General features: G+C 41.2%; 1 protein-coding gene across 4 annotated transcripts in view; it reads right to left on the bottom strand.

Annotated features, from left to right (window-relative positions):
• Window positions 1-453: 453 nt before the first annotated feature.
• ANXA11 (annexin A11) overlaps window positions 454-20,651 on the bottom strand; it is a 31,964-nt gene continuing 11,766 nt past the window's right edge. Inside the window, exons 1-16 of one of the 4 annotated variants that reach the window (XM_090144733.1) lie at window positions 20,052-20,091; window positions 16,114-16,151; window positions 12,816-12,876; window positions 12,482-12,594; window positions 11,056-11,388; window positions 10,515-10,602; window positions 10,207-10,301; window positions 8,914-9,027; window positions 8,133-8,223; window positions 7,954-8,033; window positions 7,765-7,821; window positions 6,904-6,997; window positions 6,153-6,248; window positions 3,785-3,843; window positions 3,150-3,272; window positions 454-1,472 (exon numbers count right to left, since the gene is read on the bottom strand). In XM_090144733.1, coding sequence (XP_090000859.1) covers window positions 1,413-1,472; window positions 3,150-3,272; window positions 3,785-3,843; window positions 6,153-6,248; window positions 6,904-6,997; window positions 7,765-7,821; window positions 7,954-8,033; window positions 8,133-8,223; window positions 8,914-9,027; window positions 10,207-10,301; window positions 10,515-10,602; window positions 11,056-11,388; window positions 12,482-12,594; window positions 12,816-12,867 — 1,455 coding nt within the window. In that variant the 5' untranslated portion in view covers window positions 12,868-12,876; window positions 16,114-16,151; window positions 20,052-20,091 and the 3' untranslated portion in view covers window positions 454-1,412. Of the gene's footprint in view, window positions 1,473-3,149; window positions 3,273-3,784; window positions 3,844-6,152; window positions 6,249-6,903; window positions 6,998-7,764; window positions 7,822-7,953; window positions 8,034-8,132; window positions 8,224-8,913; window positions 9,028-10,206; window positions 10,302-10,514; window positions 10,603-11,055; window positions 11,389-12,481; window positions 12,595-12,815; window positions 12,877-16,113; window positions 16,152-19,887; window positions 20,004-20,051; window positions 20,129-20,651 lie in introns of those variants that run through there. The other 3 variants (XM_031602503.2, XM_031602506.2, XM_031602502.2) reach the window with 3 other exon arrangements.

The raw sequence follows: 20,651 nt of genomic DNA, 5'->3' as shown, positions 1-20,651 counted from the left end.
GAGTGCAAATAGTTGAAGATACTTTCAGCTGCAATTTCCTCTTGAGATAATTAGATTGTCTGACAAAAACAGACATGTGGCATGGTCTGGCTTTGGTCACATTGCTGTCACTGACTGCAGTAAGAGTCCTTGTTGCAAATCCATGTCAAATCTTGTAGATAGGTTGCACAGCCTGCTAGATTTTTCTGCTAGATTTACACTCTTTACCTGCCTTGCTGTAGTGACAATGCAACCTCAAATTCATTCCAACATCTATCCCATTTAATGGAGGAGGAAAAAGAAATACCTTAGGACAAAAGCATCATTGAAACATGCAAAGGAGTACAGACAGGGGAACCAAAAGGTTTCAAAAAGAAAAAGCATATACTTTAAAAGAAGATAAATGTTTTAAGTCCCTATCTATTTACCTGTTTATCTCACACAAGCATTTTTCCCCACTAAATAATGATACTGTTCCATTTTTTCAAAATCTGTTTATGGTTTTAAACATACATTCAAAACATCTGAGTTCTTCCATGACAAACAGCAACACAACTTCTTCTAGGTAAAAAAGACCTATCTGGCCTTTACATATCATGTGTGCAGCAAGCAGAGAATTTTGCACATTGTTGATTAATAAGCCATCCCTTTTAACTAACCTATCTCTATGCCTCTTCAATTTAGGTGTTTTTCTTTTTTAACATTTCTACATTCCCATTTTGAGAATGGCAAAGATGTCATCAACACGAACAACAAAAAGCAGAGTTTTCCAAGAGTTAGAAGATAGGCAGCTTTAATTTTATAATCTTGTCCTAGATATATTTAGATATTTAAGGCACAATCCAAAACCTGAAAGACATTAACTGAAGAACTTCTCCTCATATCAACATCGCTATTGCCTTGTGACAGCTGCCCTGGTGAAAAAGCAACGTGGAACACAACTTAGAAACATGCAGCCAAGTAAAGAAAACAAAACTCAACAAAACCTCTTTAAAACAGTCTTAGCTGGACACAAAAATGTGAGGTGTAAGTATGAAAGCACCTCTGTTTACAATATATATAAAAACAGCAATAAAGTGGCACGTGATATTTGTACAAAATAAAGCCTTAAATCATACAATTATGATTTTCACTCCAGAAAACAATCATTATTTCTGATGAATAAAGCAAGCTGAAAAATAACCTCTCATTCTTCAACTGTAGAAGGTAATATAAAGGACCTTAAGCAGATGGCACATAAGCTTGATTTCTGTGTGCGTTTTTTTTTGCTTTTTTTTAATCTAGCAATTTGCTTTAAGAGAGACAGCCCATAACATATTTACTTTTAGGAAAAAAGATGCTTTAAAGCAAAACCATGAAAACAGCAGCTGCCTTTTTCTTTTTTTTTTCTCCTCTCTCTGTTTTTTTGGTTAAGTGAAAGCTCAGTGTTCCATTTAGTCATTTCCGCCACACAACTTGAGTAGGATTTTCCGGTAGTCTCCTGAAGTATCCCCCTGGAAATAAACCCAGAAAAAGAAAAGTTGAAGGCTTGCATCCTGCTTTTTGGGGACGTGGGTGTTGGAAGGGGAAGGAAGAAAGAAAATTAAGTTTAAATGTCTTAAATGCCAAGCTAATAACTAAAGGAAATGAAGGCAGGGCTGAAAGAAAGAAAGCAGGTGTTCACTTCTTATTAGAAAAAACAATGAAACAGTGAAATATGCTCTTTCCTTTATGGAATGGAAAACATCAGTAAGGGAATATATTTCTTTAGGTAACTGAATTTCGTATACAGGGTCAATTGCACATTCTGGAAAAGTTCTGCAAAAACCTTCAGTGAGAAGTTGTAGTTTCTTATCTGTTGGCCAAAAGACAGAAATAGCAACATAAATTGCTGAAGACCTTTTTCCCTGGACTCAGCATGGTTTTTCCAAGAACCAGCAAGGGAAAGTTTACTCTTTGTTATGTTTGAATGTTCAAAGTGATGCCCTGGAATAAAGAAATCTATCTCCTACCTCAGTCAAATAACACCTGTTCGATTTGGAGACAGCAAAAACCACAGTGAAGGTACATGGCAAAGTGTGGAAAAGATCTAATGAACATCAGCAAACAGGAGGAGAACAGCTGTTTACAAGGGTGGATAGTGAAAGGACACAAGGAAGTTGTTCTAAACTGAGCCAGGGGAGGGTTAGGTTAGATATCAGGAGGAAGTTTTTCACCCAGAGGGTGGTGAGGCACTGGAACAGGTTGCCCAAGGAGGCTGTGGATGCCCCATCCCTGCAGGCATTCAAGGCCAGGCTGGATGTGGCTCTGGGCAGCCTGGTCTGCTGGTTGGCGACCCTGCACATTGCAGGGGATTGAAACCAAATGAGCATTGTGGTCCTTTTCAACCCAGGCCATTCTATGATGATATGATCACCATTCAGCTAGCTCTGCTAGATAAATGTCACCTGGTGTTTTTACGACTAAAAAGCATTTCCTGGGAGCTGCTCATTAACTACACTTGGTTGATGAGGTTTGTCAACCCTTTCCACAAGGCAGTTTCAGCTAGTGTATTATCCCTGAAAACCTTTTTCTGGATAAAAATTTGTAGTGAGAAAGAGATGCTTCAGAATAAACCCTACACAAAATACAATCTGCAAAATATGAAGCATTTTACTTAATGCACGTGCTGAAAGAACTGCTGCGTGCTTACAGACAATGACAGAAGAATTAAGGAGTTACTTTAAAACTGTTTTGAACTCTACTTTCAGTTACTGCCTCTACAGAAGAGGCAGGGTTTACACCTACGCCCACACTTAGCGAAATGATCAAGTTCAGCCAAGTAAATGGGAATTATCTGTTCCTATTCCTGATGTGTAAAATTTCATGTAATATTGTGACAAGTGCCATCTTCATCTGAGAGTTACTGATTTGTAAAAAGCTTCTGCTAGTTGAACTTTGGTGGCTTATGGCCAAAAAGACTATATAGCTGCTTACAGAATAGCCAAGACTTGCTGGTGCACACAGGATCCTTCACTATCTTCCTAGGTTTCCTTGTGAGCGCCACTAAGCTGCATCCCCATGTCAAAAAAAACCAGTAGAAGTAGGGACTTAAGATTTGACACCTTCATTACATGGTGAATGAAGCTTCCTAAGCCCCCATAGGCATCCTCAGGCAAATGAAATGGGCAAACTAAAGCTCTAAGACTTACAGTGATGTCTGCATAGAGGGATTTGCCGTACATCCTCTTGTATTCTGCACGTATGTCCAGAAGGTCGACCTCACTGCGCGACACCATGATTCGAATCAGAGTTCTGTCTTTTGTTCCTGCTCCCTGAAATAAACAACAATGGCATACATTAATAATGTGTGGAAATTGTGGATGATTTGGCATGAATCAAAAGAGATAACCAGCTCATAAAATGCCAGCACTTTACTAGGAAAACCTCACTGCCATCAATGAGCTTAGTTGGATTTTAGTTTATACATTAATAAATCAAGTGTACTGGTAGTGCACTTCAGCTAGCCCTCCTTACTTAAACCAATCAAGTCCTAAGCACATAAGTTGCTTTATGAAGGGAAGAAATCTCCATAATAAAAGAAGATATTTGTGGCATGCTTATATACATTTGGCTAAGTGGATCAAGTAAAGTAGGTTTTTCCAGCCTTTCATAATACTAAATCTTAAGCCTTGTGTTCATTGAAAAAAATTCATACCTCCAGCTCAATAGTTATCTTTTAATTACTATTAATTCTTTCCAAGGTGGTTGAAGTATGCATTCCAATGAACAGTATAATCATTTAAAAAAACTTGCTATGTTTATACATCTTGTCATAGGCACTTACCTTCATAGCATTCCTCAGCCTCTCCGCAAAGAAAGCTGGCGTGTTCTTGAGGCATTTAACTGCAAACAGAAACAGTATTACTGAAGTCACGTATTCCTATCCAAATGTCATCTTTTTTCAAGCTCAGTCCCATGCTTTAATTTTACATAGACAATATGATGCAGTTTGCACGCCTTCATTAAGTCACCGAAACAAGTTTGTACCCTTTTACCTCTAGCAACCAGACTCTTGCCTCTGAAAGCAAAGTAGGGAATGGTGAAGGAGGCTTGAAGGAGAACCGAGTTAAGTGTTCCTAGCCTTTCCTGAATTTATCAAGTTCCAGGCCTTACATCTGCAAGGCATGGCAAATTCAAGACCTACTCTCAGTTGGGGTGAGTTGCTCTACGATAGGAAGCCGTATAATGATAGGAACTGCACCCTTCACTCACAGCTAGATATCCATTTCTTTAGCCACAAAATCCACAAGGACTCTTGAGAAATCCTTGAAGTGCTTATTTACAAATGATCATTTTTCTTGTTCATTAGACATCTTAAAGAACCCAATTATTTTTATATTTATCTATTCATCGCTCACTAAAACTACCATCTCTACACTGATCCTACGTTGGGTAAACCATCATGCAATCTGTGGCAAACTGTACAGAAAAAACAAACCATAACCAGCTTCTATTTGACAGCACAAAAAGCATCAAAGCAAGACAGAACAATAAGGATAAACCTAAATACATATTTCACAGCAATACACATTCTATATAGGAAAAAAGTACTTTTCTGAACAGGAAAATGTAGATGAGAGAGAACAGTTTAACACACACAGTTGTCAGATATGTACAACATTTCAGAAACAAATGACAAGTGAAATGCATGTTTCTTGATTGTTGTTAAAACAACACAAACACACTAAGATGTTGGAAGATGTCACTGTGAATTACCAGTTGTACAATCCAGAAAGCTTTAAGAAAAGCAAAATGGAATATTTTCAATTAGAAAACCTTTTTTTTTTTCTGGAAAACAAGATTAAAAGAACAAATGATGCCAGATACACATATACATGTATATATACATCTATATATACATACAAACACCCCTAAATAAAACAAAAGTTCATTCAATAAAGTTATTTGGTGGATATTAATGAAAGTTTATCCTCTAAAGGTTACTGACTTCTTTGAAAGTTACAGTCCCAAATCTCCATCTGCATCCACAAGGAAGATCTGCCACCTGACTGCAAAGCTTCATGAGATCAAATGACTTACTAACTCTTACAGTTAAATTTCTTTACTGAGCTGGTCTTCTGCTAACAAACAATACTTCAAGTTTGGTTTTCTAACATTAATACCTTCTGAGGTGACAGGTTCAGAATCTTGGATAAGGTCTGCAAATGTAACTCATCAACAGAGCTAGGCTCAGCCTGGGTCATAAAAAACAACCGTGCCATTAAAAAAAAGGGGCAGTTTAGTCAAGTAGCATGAGATAAATGGTTATATAGTTCACACATGCTTAACACAGAAGTAAAAGAGGGAAGTTGTACAAAATCATCTCTATTTTGCAAGATTGTTGGAAACTGCCATGAAAAACGCACAGCTTTGTTGCAGCTGAGCCAATGTTTTCTCTTATCTTACTCCCAGTGACATATGCCCTTGTTTATTTCAACAGCAGTAGAATAAGCTGTGTTTTGTTGTTATAGTTTGTTTGTTTCTCATTTTCCCCTAGGTACATTCCTTTCCTTATCACTACCATAACTAAAAAAAAGCAAAAAAAAGAAAACTTAAAGAAACACAAGTAGATATCACAGTAAATACAAAATAATACACAGAAAAATAAATGGAAATGTAAAGAAGTAACTTCATCTAAGAGACAGAGACAAAACAAAAGAAAAAGAGCTGTGTGATTTTGTTTAGAATAATCCACCCTAAATAAAACTGCTGCACAAGGACTCAAGGGCTTGTCATAGCCCTTAGTGGAAACCAATGACTGGCTACCTTACAAAGGATAGAAGGGAAATCTGAGGTAGAGCTTTGCCCTTCAGAAGTACCAGAAACTCTTATAAACAAGCATGCAAAGGAAATAGGGGAACCAAATTTAAGTTTTGTCTCTAATAAAAACAAGTTAGAGGTAGACAATCATAATGCTTTCTGCTTTATTTCCAAAGCTGTCCCAAATATTCTGTTCTCATTCTCACGGTGGTTGGTAGAACATTTAATCACTTCTTAAAACGAAGCCAAGTAAAGCTGTTAATTATCTCTCCCCATTTTAACAATGAAAATTTAGCACGCGAGATTGAAATGAAGCAGCTTGCCTGAAGCAAAAGCCTCACCAGCCATTTTGAGGTGAATTAAGTGGCCTGCTTTTCACAGATGTCACATACCTACTGCCAGCATGCCTTTTTCCAGGTCTCCAGACATTTCACGACAGATACTTTTCTCAATGTCCCGGTTACACATCCTCTGGTACTCACTGAAAACTGTCAAGAGAGAAGAAAGGCTTCAGGAATCAGTCTCACAAAGAGATGGCACTGGTGCATGGTGTAGTGCTTTATTTTGAAAACAATTCTCAACTTGGTGCTAAAGCACGCTCATAGAAGTTCTGAAATTTCAAAGAGGATTTTAAACATTTTGTTCCATTTAAACTTCACCATGCTCCTCCTAGATTGTCTAGTCTTGTGCTTGTTTTCCAAAGGCTAAAGCAAGAAATCCCTGTAAGGGGAATAGTTGAAATTCTCCTAGGAAAGCCTTGTGTGTCAATAAAACGCCCAGCTGCCCTCACCACTCTAGATTAAGCTAACACACCAGCAAGAAAAAGGGAAAGAAGGAGGACTGCCAAGTGTCTTGCATACACAAAAGCATGGTGAATTGAAAACTCAATCCCAATCCTTTTATCAGAGTAAAATTTGAACAAATATGACCTCTACCAGCTCTGACATTTAAGAGAGATGATCATGATGCACAGCTCCTGCGTACCCTTTTCTTCAACAGAAAACTCACCTCGCTTTCCCCTGAGTTATCATTACTCCCATTTTACCGACAGCAAAACACAGGCAGAGGGCAGTGTTGTACATTTTTATCATTACAAACAACAGAATCAATGTAATGTTTATGTAGAGGTCTGGGTACCATTACCTGCTCTGAGGTGGGCCCTGCTTCTCGCACACAGGATTGCATTGAATTTGGATTCATCAGTTCCTAGGCGGTTCTCACCAGCTGCATATAGCTCCTAAACTCAGAAGAGAATGCACATATTATGAATTAGAAAAGCTATCAGGATGAAAAAATGAGTTACAAATCGTTTTCCTTACAGCTTCTCTTCCTTTACAGTCATTTCAAGGTTTAAGTACCACTGGAAAACAGAAGCAATCAATAAACAGTAACTAATCCCAAAACTGGTGTTTAAAACACGTGAGCTCTGAATAGCCAAGGAAAAACATTTAGAAAGCAGCTGAAATTCTTCTTCCTAGGAGCACTTGAGTCTACCTTTATTTCTGTACCTCTTGGCATGTTTTGAGACACTCATATATCTTCTGTCAAACTGTATTGTAAGCTAACTGCATTATTATTTGTGTGACAGTATATTCCTGAAATATCTGTGGCTTTCTGTTTGCTGTGTGGTGAAACATAACACACACAAAGTAGCAGGTGCAAGAGTTATTAGGTTCAACTGCCCTACTTGATACAAAAATCCAGAGTTCCTTCAATGACTAGCAGCAGCACAATGGAGTGACACACCAACTGGAAAAGCAAGAGATTTAAAAAGCAACGCAAATACAACCAAGCCAACAGGAAGTGGGGCTTCATTCCCTAGAGCCTCCTCTCTGAAATGGAGCCTCAAGGCTCTAATGCTGTTACACCCCTTCATAACCCTCCCACCTACTGAAAGCACTGCTACTGAAAGAGTCACCCCACATCCAAAACTAAGTCAAAGAGACCACATGTCAGTATATTGAACTGACCATACTTACAAATGATGAAGAATTACTTACTGACCTGTACGTCTTTTTGGACAAGAGACATGTCAACATTTGTACTTTCATCTCTGTTTCCCTGAAAGAATTTGAAGATACAGAAGTTTTTCTGGTGGGCTTTTCTTTTTTTTTTTTTTTTAAAGAGCAAACAACAACAACAGACATTACACACACAAGCACCCAAGTCCCCAAAAGCTCTGCAAGGAAGTACCTGAGCAAGTGAAATTAAAAGCCTCTGAAAGTGTCCAGATGTGTCACTTCTTATTGCGTCCTCCAGAGTTTTCTTAAATTCTGTAAGGGACACACAATGATGAACAGTCGTACACCTCTGCTCATTTTCCAAATTTATGTCAGTCAGTGATTAAGGAAAAAAAATGTAACAAATCTAACCTGCTTTATAGACCCTGTTGAGTTCCTGAATATGCTCATTACTGCGAGAAGCTAAGATTTCAATCAGACAATTTTCATCTGTGCCAATGCCCTAAAAAAAAAAAAAAACACCAAAAAACCCACAACAGCCAACTGTAAGAGAAAACACACTCTTGCACCAGCTAATACAAAATAATGTAGAAAAGAATAAAGGAAGAATACACATATGAAGACAATAAATACAATTCAGAATAGTACACTGACACAGAAAAACCCAAAGCATGTAGTTTGAAAGTAAACAAAACCAAAAGGTACACCCTGCTCCAAATCTTAATTAAATCAGGTTTTAGAGCTATTTTTGAGTGATGAGTGTAAAGTCACTGAGTTGAGAAGTGCTGTCAGCTCCACACCTCAAAGCAAAAACCAAGAAACGAAGGTGCTCCATGCAGTAACTGGCTGAGAAGAGCGTTACCACAGGGGCTTACTAAAGACTATGCAATAAATTAACTGCAAAGTTCAACAGAACTGGGCCTCTGACATTTTTTCCATTTATTAGTAAATCTTTGTTACAACACAAGCCTATTAAATGCTCTTTTCATTTTTTATTTATGTAACAGTAAATAAAAATTCTCAATTTTACTATCTTAAACCTCCAAGAAATGGAGTGAGGAGCGAGCTGAATATCTGAACTGAGAGGACATACAGAGCTTTAAAATTTCTGCCACAAATCTGATCAGCTCAAATATTCCCTCAGTATATTCCCAAATGTTCCCAAATATAAAGCTGTTTATCCTACACAAACCTTTATAGCTTCCTTGATTTCATAAGCATCAAACATGATGGGTGTCTTCATCATTGCTAAGATTGTCTTCTCAAAGTTACCTGATAGTTCAGATTTGAGATCCTTGATCAAATCCTAAAGAGAATTAAAAAGAGGTGATGAATATAAACAAATTCTGGACTTCAATTAGAATTCTTCACGTGCAAGCATCAATAATATATCTCCAAAGTAAAGTTCCTCCACTTAACAACATTAAGTAGCAATAACTAACATACATATTTAATTAAGGTCAAATGAAGTAGACTGTACAGAAGGGCCAAAGTAACTACTTAAGAGAGAAACGGCTCTATATAACTCATCTGAAACTGCACTGAAATCCAGAGTAAATAAAAAAGCAAAAGACTTGTGAATCATCTTCCCCTTAAGCAACCTCTCAGTCTCCTGATTGAGAATCACATCATGCAGCTGATACAAAAAGGGGAAGGGATGCCATCCAAAGGGACCTTAACACACTTAACACATGAGGAAGTTCAACAAGACCAAGTGCAAGACATGTCCACAGACTGGGAGAATAATTCATTGAGAGCAGCCTTGCAGAGGAGGACTTGGGAATCCCGATGGACAAAAAGCTGGACGTGAGCCAGCAATGTGTGCTTGCATCCTGGAATGCCACATGTATTCTGGGCTGCATCAAAAGAGGAATGGCCAGCAGGGAGAGGGAGGTGATTGTCCCCCTCTGCTCCACCCTTGTGAGGCCCCACTTGGAGCAGTGCATCCAGGCCTGGGGCCCCCAGTACAAGAAAGACAGGCAGCTGTTGAATAGCTCCAGATATGGGCCATGAAGATGTTCAGAGGGCTGGAGTACTCCTCCAGTAAAGTAAGGCAGAGGGAGCTGGGTCTGTTCAGCCTGGAGAACAGAAAGCTCCAGGTAGAACTCCTTGTTGTCTTCCAGTACTTGAAGGGAGCTTATAAAAGGGAGGGAGACTGACTTTTTACACTGTCTGATAGTGATAAGACAAAGGGAAATGCTTTAAAATAAAAAAAGGGGAGATTTAGATTAGATGTGAGGAAGCAATTTTTCACTGAGAGGCTGGTGAGGCACTGGAACATGCTGCCCAGAGAGACTGTGGATGCCCCATCCTTGGAGACATCCAATCCCAGACTGGATGGGGACCTGGGCAACCTGGTCTAGTGCCTGATTTAGTGGCTGACAACCCTGCCTGCCGCACAGAGCCAAGGGTTGGAACTGCATGATCTCCAAGGTCCCTTCTACGTAGGCCCTTATTCTTCTTTCTTCTCTCATGATGTATTTACCTTTCCATAAGCTGTCTTGAAGGAGAGGATGATCTGCTGCCGCTGCTTGTTTGAACGACTTCCAAGGCAATCTATAATAGCCTGCTCATCAGTTCCTGTACGTGCACACAAACACCACAACAACTAGCAAATACCAAATTCACCACGTCGTTTTCATCTACATTCACTTTCAATAATTCTTCTGATTACCAAGTACAAGAATGTGTGAACCAGCCTACTTAGTAAGTATGTTAACAATGGTGAAAGGCAGTATTGAAACAAAGCTGCAATTCTACTTGAATTAAATATCAAATTCACAGACTGCTCACCCAATCCCTTCATGGCCTTCCTCAAGACTTCTGCATCCTTCAGAGGGTCAAATCCTGCTGCATCAGTGATTGTGCCTCTGTTTCCATACTAAAATCATAAAAGTTGAGCCGTATATTAGTATTAATCAGAAAAGATTGCATTCTGCTAGTTAGGAAAAAAATACTTGTTTTTTTCTTTAAAAATCAAGGCAGACAACATAACCTGAACTGTTTGTTTCTATACCTTATTATGATAAAATGTTTCTATACTGTATTACAATAAAATGCACAGTCAATTAAGGTTTGATTAAACTGTACATCTAGCTGTAAATACTTTGTTAGAAAAAACAAAATTCATTGAATTTGAATTTGTCTTCCATTTCTTCTCTGATAAATGCAGTATAATAGCATATATTTGAAGTCGTAAATGCCTACATTGCTTCTATCTACTGCTTTAGTCAAAATTCTCCTTATGACTCCCTTTTCATTTTTAGACACAGAAAGAAAAGGTAGAAAAACACATGCAGTCACATTTTAAAACCAAAGCACTGAATGCTCTTACTGCTCCAGGAGAGACTGTAGGCCCTGTAGGTCCTGGAAAAGAGGGCACAGATGGATTCACAGCTGGGACTGGTGGATAACTCGGCATGGGTTGCTGCCCTGGGTAAGTTGCTGGTGGTTGTCCTGGTAATCCCATAGGCTGCTGACCAGGAGGCAGTGTGGGCTGGCCTGGTACGTTTCCTCCAGGTGGAGGATACCCCCCATAAGAGGGCTGCTGTCCTGATGGAGGCTGTCCAAAGCCACCTGGAGGTACTGGTGGATAACCCCCAGGTGCTGAAGGATATATGCCTTGTGGTACATTTGACCCTCCAAACATCCCTGCCATATTGGATGCCTGCAATGACAGCCAACAAACGAAGAAAGAAGGTGTTCAATTAGCTACATTTCAATAGTATTATTAACACAATGTGTTCACCTCCCCACACCCTCCCAGAAACACAAAGCCAATTCTTCTCTGCATGGCTATGCTAACACGACTGTAGCATTATTCACATAAAGTATTTACTGCAAGCAACCCCTGGGTGTTTAACACGAGAAATGCATGCATTAGTAGTTTAAAGTAACAAGAGTTTTAAGTAACAAGAGTTAAGACTGCATTAGGAAAGACATCTGCATAAACTGCCACGTTGTTAATTAACTCCACAAACAGCATCATCTTTCCCTTATAAAAAAGACCAGAAGAACTGACATTTGATGATTGCAATGCTCCCAGAAACCAGTAGCTGAGGATACTGCTATGAGCACTCTAGGTAATTTTGTTGCTCGTCCTGACAGCTGAATTCATTTAACTGCTACCAAAGTTATCAATGATGCAAATGTCTTTGCATGCTGTGAACTCCTCATGTTTTATAGCAGATTTCTGGAGCCTAAATAGTTAGAAACATAACTCATTTACACCCTAAGCAAAAAAAAAAAGTCACATAGGAAATGTCTGCATTTTCTTCAGTCAGTGTAAAGGTTTTTTATTGCCAGCTGTTAAATATTAGCAGAGCTGATCCTATGCTTTCTTCAGAGATGAATCACTTGCCTCAATTACAGAACCTTGCTCCTTTTTCAACTGGAAAAAAAGGCAGGTAATAAGCTAAACCTGAGCTGTGTTTGCCAATATGAATGTCTTAACAATTGACACTCAGTATTAATCACGTGCCCCCACTCATCTGCATGGCAAAGTCAAGTTTTATGTCCTTGGCTTTTGAAGTTAGGCTCTTCAGTCAAAATTGATCTATAGATTCTGCCTTTCTAACATAAGGAATAGCTTGTGGTAACCATTTACTTCAACAAATGATACTGAGTGATCAGCATTTAAACAAAAGGTTAGACAAAGGCACAAAATAAACCTGCTGTAAACGATTTGTCTACAGTACCAGAACCACAACTTTGCACTTAAAGAAGTCAAGGTAAGATGCATTGAATGAAAGCAGACTCACCATTCCAGCCATGTAGCCTGGGTTGAACTGATTGGCATAGCCAGCCACGTTTTCTAGACCAATTGGAGGTGGATTTGAAGGTGGATAGGCAGCACCACCCCAAGGACTGCCACCTGCAAGCAAACACAACTGTACTGAAACGAGACACTACATCTTCTAAAGCCTGTTTATCAGCCAAGATAAAACAACAGTGTAAACTCCCAACTGAACTTAGCAAGAAACCACAGAAAGCCTCAGTGTCCAGAAAGCCCTACAGCCTCAAGCTTCATTTATTCCACCTTTCCACTTGTTAGGACCATCAGACACTTAACAGTTACTTCATCTGATGACTTACCTGGGGGTGCTGGTGGATATCCACCTGCTGGGGGATAGCCTGGGTAACTCATTGCCAAGACCTGAAAAGCAGATGTGACACAGTCATTTTCTGCAGCACTTTGCTAATTATACCACATGAAATTAACAGGCAGGATGTTTGCAATAGCCAGTCGATAAAATCTGGATTAAAACCAGACAAGTTGCAGAGGCTTTTTTAGGGAAAGCACTTCCCACTTCTTTTTTTGGACCAGTGAATGTATTCAGATATTTAACCAGCTATACAGTCTCTCCTCAGACTACTCCTCTTAGTCATGTCAGTTAATATTTACTCCTCATTTTGTCTATTAAGTTGTTAAGGACGCATCACTCACGAACGTTACTGCACTACTGAAGCATCACCAAGTCTGCAACCTACACAGAACAGTTTTGTTAATCAAAAGTAGAAACATCAGTTGACAACCAAGTTGCATCTTCGAATGACTAATTTTATGAGAGGCGTAGGAGGTGATTGAAATGGAAACATCTACAGAAGTACAAGGTCAGAGCACGAAGCTGAAAGGACACACTTCATGCTAATAGCACCATCATAGAGGGTGTACCAAAAGGAGATCATTACAACTAATTGGAACTCTACAAGTTGATAGTGCTTCTGTCAGAACGTACAGAAATGTACGAGGCCACTACAGTCCAAAATAGATTTGGAGTGTTAAGAAGTGCCACTGCTTGGAGACTGGCTCTGCATTGGTCAGTGCGTGATGAGTAACTGCACTGTGCATCACTTGTTTTGTCTATTCCTTTATAGTTCTTAGCCTCTTCCTTTACGAGAGCATTTTGATCAAATTCAAAGGTTTTTCCTTCTCTTTCCCACTAGATTTAAGTAGCTGCATTTCAAACACCTCCCACCATGCTGAGTACAATCACTTAAATCTGCTTTCAATAGCAGACTGTGATACCTCCCACACAAGTGTATAATCAGGAATTAAATATGCTACAGAATTGGACATTAAAGCACATATTTTTGCTCCTTGGGTCAGTTGTCAGAACTACCATCATCCCAGCAAAACCCTGCATGAAAGTTGAACAGACACTGAATTAAGGCTATCCTGAAATCCTACCTTATGAATGGTGGTTTCACACTCAAAAGAACAGGGGGGAAATAGTGATGAATAAAGCTCATGGGCAGAGACAAAGACAGGAAGATCCCTCACTAGTTACCATCACAGGCAAACAAGACCCAGCATAGGGAGCTTAATAATTCACTGCCTATATCTAACAGATGAGAGCAGTAAGAAACTAAAAATCTACTTGAACCCACCTTCCTCCTATCCATCCTCTTCTACATTGTGCCCCTGAGTAGTGCAGGGGGATGGGGGCTGCAGTCAGTCCCTAATGCTCAGTCTCCACTGTTCCTCAATGGTCACTCTGCCTCTGCTCCACATAGGGTCCTTCCCTAAGCTTGTCCCATATGGGCTAAAGCTATTAAGGCACCGTTCCAACATGGCTTTATACCATGGATCCATCCTTCAGGATCAGACTGATGCAGCACAGGGACCCACGGGCACCAGTGCTGCCAGACCATGGCTAGCAGAAAGCTCCGCATCCTTGCTATGTTATTAATTTACTTGGTGTAACAAAATCTGACCTATTCAAGGACCACAGCAGGCTGAGATTCTGCTGCCTTTTCCCCCCAGCAGCTCCTGAACGAAGCAGAACTGGCAGGTGCCTCTTTCCTGGCTACACATACCTCTGAAGGACACAAACACCAAGAAAGACAAAGAAGAAAACCAAGAATCCTAAACAGCTAACAAAGGTTTTCTACTTTAACACCTAGTCCAATGCATTTCCACTGCTTAGAAGGTGATATAACTCTTGCTATAATGAAAAGAGGGTAAACATAGACGTGGTAGTAAAATAATAATAAGCAAAAAGTTACTACTCATATCACTCAAAAAAAAAAACGCAAAAACCAAACAAGAAACCAAAAACAAAACCACAACCCCAAACCAAAAGGCACACAGCCAAGTCAGATTCCTAAAAGCATAATGCTTATTAGTCACAAAATCTGTATCTTGGACATGCCAATTAATACAGCATTGAAGCCCCCCCTCAGTTCATGAGTAATCATGAGGGGATTGCTTGCCTGTTTTTTTTTATTGTATATATACAATAATGATAACAAGATGCTTTTCAATACAGCTCTAGGTAAAATTTAAACACAGGAAGGGTTTGTTTTTCTTTTTTTTTTTTTGGTGAAGGGCAGAGAAGAATGGGAGCTTTTTGTCCTAGAAGGGTTGCTTGCATGCTTTTAATCCTATGTGGAATGTTCCCTTCTGATTAAAAAAATAATAATAATGAAAAGAGCCTTTTAGCAATTAAAGCTGAGGTTGATGACTAATGGCAAACTTCATTAGCAATCTGAAAAAAATGTTACTATATATATAAAGAAGTTCCACTTGCTTCTTTGAATGCTGTATTCATCCAAGCCTTTTCACAGGGAATTTCTTCCACACCGGTTCAATTCCAGGCAAACCAGATCCACAAACACAGCAACTTCTCATGCTCAAAAACCTCCACCATCACCACTTCATCAAGCCCTGCTGGCATTTCTCTAACTCAAATATTTACCCTTCTACATTCAATTCCCCAACCACTCCCACAACCTTGTCTCTTTCTCATCTTCCAAGCCCCCCTCCCCAACTTTCATTCTGCTACGTCTTCATAAAGCTGTAAGAGGGACGCTTGCTTGCTGACAATAAAAGGCCATAGAAGAGAGGATACAGGAGTCCACCACCCTGATACACAAATACTGTGTGGGAGGATACAGGAACACTGAGGTCTGTGTTTGCTCAGCCATAAAAACAGCAGTGCGTGAGAGGGGGAAAAAAAAAGCAAACAGAAACAGGGAGTGCCTTGAATTAAATATAGAACAGACACTGCTAAGGTCCTCTCCTCACCCTCCGTGCTCACCCTTGAGGTAAACTCCTAATAACTTGAAATGAAGACCCTGCACTTGGTTTAGTGGCTGCTGTTCAGTATTTAGCCTCCAACAATACCATGTTCCAACAATGTGAAGGCAAAAATTATGAAAATATCACCACCTTTGTCTGTTCAAAGTATTTCATTATGACTGCTTTCCAGGGAACACTGAATCAATTAACTCCTTGGCCTTCACTCCTCTTCCTGGTGAATTGCTAGCATGCAGTAATAAAAGGCTGCCTAAAGCTATACATTACACAACTCCTCTCTGCAGAAAGCAGAGCCTGCTCCAAGACTGCTGATTTCACCATCAGAGATCAGAACAGCATTTGTCTCCTTACAGTGTGCTGCAGATTTTCATCACAGGTCAGCTGTGCTCCTGCAGGACAAGGACAAGTCGCAGTCAGCATCCTATCAGCTACCTGCTATTGTACCAGGCTAAGCAAGATTTATTTTTGACTTATTTATCCCAATGCAGCATAGAAGCTACTCTCTCCAATACCAGGTATAAAATTACACACCCTGTGAAACGAAGAGCTCTGCAATGTGGTTTTCTTTAAAGCCTTCTGCGTATGTGACTTCTTGACTAGCTTTCCTGTCAATCCTAAACTGTTAAAACAAATGAGCTTAACAGCATCTGTTCCCCTCCCAACAACATTCGATGTAGCTGAGTTCACATCAGCCAAAACTCAAGGAAAGGCAAAAATAGAAAGAAGAGAAACGTATCACTGACAAACATACTCAAGACAACAAAGCCCAAAGAAACTGACAAAGCTGTATGGGCTCTTGAGATCCAGGTACAGCAATGACTGTATCGGGACATCAGCTTTATTCTGGCCTCCTTCTCTGTCCTAAACCAAGTTCTTCATTCTGTAGCACTTCTCTCCAATGCTCTCTCTGCAAGACTTACCATGCAGTGAGTCCAATCATGTACAAAATAAAGAATGAGGTTCTACTACAAGTCAATCTGCTGTATAAAATCACTTGTTGCAAGAACAGCCAGGCTATAAATAGCCCAAATTATGTTCTCAGCTGACTAATGCCTCAAGGATTTATATCAATCTATTTTAAGTTCTGCCACAAAAGACAAATTTCTGCATCTTCCGTGAAAAGCAGAACAGGTAGACAGTAATTAATCCATTTCACAAAGCACCCTCTGTGGGGAATCCTACACAACTGAAGTGACAGGGCAGCACTCAGTACACCATAGTTACCAGAAAAAACACCCAGCTGCTCATCTCCTGCCACCCATCTGCTGTGCTGGGACAGACCCTGCTACAGCAGCCTGCTGCCCAATGCTCACAGCCTTCAAGGCAACAGAACTTGAGCTTTCCATTCTGCCTTCTGCCAGCACTTCCCACATGCACCTCTGCCCAGGCTGCAAAAGAAGCCAAACAACACCACAGAGCTCTAAAGGGGATAACTCCATGAAGACAAGGATGCTTATCAGAACTGCAGGAAGCTTTGTTAAAGCTGCACAGGAGCCCTGTGCTGCATACCAAGTGCCCATGCACTGCCCCAGGCTGCTGGCTGTAGGGTTCCACAGTGGGAAAGCAGAAAAATACAAGTTGGCAAATGCATCGTGTTTTTCTTAAAGGTGACCACTGTTACGCTTTCTAAGCATTCAAGACTTACAGCTGTCCAGAAATGCTGGGAAATTCACTACTCGTCAGTGTAATAAGCCAGAAGGGTGAGTATTTCACAACAACCGTAGAAGTGAAGTCAAAGAAAGCAAGATTGCGGTCTTCAAGTCTGTGTGGAATCAGCAAACTTTAGTACTTACAGCTTCATAACATATATTTATCCCAGCTAACAGAAAACTATTTTCAAACCACGGCTCAAGGCAAACAGTAAGGAGTTGCAGGGAATACAGGTGCCCTGTTTATTGAACGTAACCCATTGCCCAAGTGTAAAGCTGCTCTCTCCAGTAACAATAAAAAGGGATATTAGCACTGTCTTCTTCAGGCAACTTAAGCATCCAAGTTCAAGGAACTTGCCAGAGCTAAGTTCCATCTCCAGCATCCTTTTTTAATCACTACATACGTTGATGCCTTTAGGAATGCAAATTAGAGGCCTAATTTATCACTGTGAACATCTATTCATGCAGGTATTGGCTGAACATACAAAGAACCATTTATCAGATATACATACATGCAGTAAGAACTAGCACCTACCTAGGCCTTGTCAGAATCTCAAGTTAGTTCGGATTTTTAACATGGCATTAATTTTGTTGGCCATGCTTAAGACTCTTTGGGATCCTAAAGTCTCTAGAGGTCCACTTCTCCCACCGTGGGCCAGAGCTCACTCCCACCAAAAGCCAAGACAAAGTCTGAACAGAGGGACAGAGCAGTGACATTTTCCAAGCATGCTCAAAAGAGTTCACTGTGCAGTAGAGGAAACAAGGCTAGCTCAAATAGCCAATGCACAAAGACCAGGAAGCAGTGCCTGGGCAGGCCTTCTGCCTGCTTCTTCATTCTTAGAAAAGATGCTGGTAATGATTAGACAGCACAAAGGCTGTGCCACGGTCAGCCACGTAGTAGGGATTTTTTTGTTTCCGAAAACAGATTGAAAAGGAAGGCCTTGTGTTTCTATGATGCAAAGATTAGCACTGGCCCAGGCTCACATGTGGGACAGCTGAGCAGTACAGGTTCAGCTTCACACACTTCACACAAACCAGCTCACAAGCACAGGCAGAACAGACTGCCTGCTTAGCACAGGCACTTCATAGAAGTGACTTCTGAAACCATCTCACCACATCTCCACTCTGTCCCACTCAATATTTGCCCCAAATTCTTATCTCGATGTACCTTCCTATCAAGATCTTGTAGCGAATTGATAAAATCTAAGAGCTAACTGCGAGCAACAACAGAACAGGTACAATGAAAATATTTGGTTTACTTATCTACCACCCACAGGAAGAACTGCATTACATTCTCACCAGCCAGGGAACTGCCTGAAGGAAATTCACATCCACACCAACTGCAGACACAGTAACGCTTGTGCTGCTCAGGATGAGGACAAAACATTGCTATCCTGACAGCCCCCAGTTGCCTCTGAGCACCCTGGGGACATCAAGTTTGCATCTTCTCCCCATCTAAATTTGGATCTTTCAAATAAAGCTGCTGTCCAATAAGTAGCAGTAGGAAAGGGACCACCTCTGCTTCGCCACACAGCAACAATGATCCTCTGACTTCAGCGTAAAAAAAGCCAGAAGGCTGCATGTTTACAAAACGTTCTTTTGCTGCCTTCTACAAAAGCAGCCCAAAAAAAAGTTTCCACATCCAGCTAACCAGCCTCCTTCCCACCCCCACCATGAGCTCATATAATACAAACAAAAGCGATATCCAACAAGAATCTGTGTCACAAAGGGCAACATAAGTGTAAGCAAAAACAAACACCAAAGAAACAACATCGACCCTGGTACCCAGCTGCATACTTCACTCAAGGTAAGCCTTGAACTACGATTTGAAGCCGTCAGACACGTTTCACACACGTTTCCATGGGTGACTGCACAGACCCTTGGCTAAACTTAAATGAAACTATCGATTTACTCAAAGCCCTGCTATTTCTGTCACCATCACTGAAGCATCCACTCTTTCACCTCGCCTTTAACTTCCTTCCCTATTCTTATCACACGGCACCAGCTCAGATCAATGCAGTGTCACTGCACAGACCCTCTGGATGCTTCACCTTCTGCTGAAGGTCTAGCAAGCACTATCAGTTGTAGGCCTAGAAGCAGAGCAGCTCCTCAACTCGTCTTTATCTTACAGAGCATGGCACGTATTTTGAGCTTTGTAATGCTACAGTTTTCAATACATATATATGTATTTAGGCACTAAGTTGACTATGCTGGCAATACAGCACTACCCAGTATCTTCTTTTCGAGCACTGACACGCTTCTGTTCTGCCTCACAGACGATTAAATTATAACAGCTCCCATTCTAAGACATTCCAAGAACGTACAGGGCCAGAAAAAGGGAAGTACGTCGCAAGCAGCCTGCAGGAAGCTGGTTAAAAAAAAATAAAAAAAAAAAAAGGAAAGAAAATAAAGCAGATAACGAGTTCTCGCACAAGTGCCACCTTAGTTTCCTCCGCACCACGAGCTCAATACGCACCAAGGACACGCACGTCAAGCACACAGGTGCGACTGCGACAGCGAAACCAGCAGCCAGGCGGCAGCCGGCGCTCACCGCCCCGTGCGCACCGTCAGCCCCCCGACCCCCCACCCGCCTCCCAGGGACGTTCGCCCCGCTGCCCCCCGGCCCGGAGCCGCTCCTACCGCGTTCGGCCGCCGCCCGGTCGCGCTGTGAGGCGGTGACAGAGGACGGCGGGAGGCGGCACCGCGACAGCTCCGCCCGCAGCCGAGGCCGGGCGGGGCTCGTTCGGTTCCAAGCCGCGGCCATTCCTGCGGCGCCTGGCTCCGACCGCCCTGCGAAAGCCGTGTGGGGGTGCAGCCTCAGGGCTGCTAGCACGTCTTCCAGCCTTCCGCGTTTCAGGAAGGCTAGCACGGGGTGTTTACGACGTGAAACGTTTACTGGGGAAGCCCAGCAGCTTCTGACTCAAGAACAAGGTTGTGAGAGCCGGCAAACGGGCGTAACGAAAAGCTGTTTCCAGTGGAAAGTCTGCTTCATAGACAGCGCACGGCTCCGCCCGGCTGCCAAACCCAACTGAGGAAGCTGCACGCATTGACTCAAATTTGTAAACAGCACAGACTTCACAGTTTAAACCTGCCGAAATCCCTTCTTATTAGCAGCCCTTCACCTGCTTTGGAAAGCATATTAGGTCAGAAGAGAACCGTACAACTGCACAGGGTGGAAAAAACCTTTAAGATCACATCCAACCACAAGCTAACCATGCTACCCTGTCATGCCTACTGCTG

Source organism: Phasianus colchicus, chromosome 8 (genome assembly GCF_987193195.1).
Source record: "Phasianus colchicus chromosome 8, bPhaCol1.hap1.1, whole genome shotgun sequence".
Taxonomy (NCBI): domain Eukaryota; kingdom Metazoa; phylum Chordata; class Aves; order Galliformes; family Phasianidae; genus Phasianus; species Phasianus colchicus.
The sequence above is the reverse complement of the archived record's forward strand: the minus strand, read 5'-3'. Positions and strand labels throughout refer to the sequence as shown.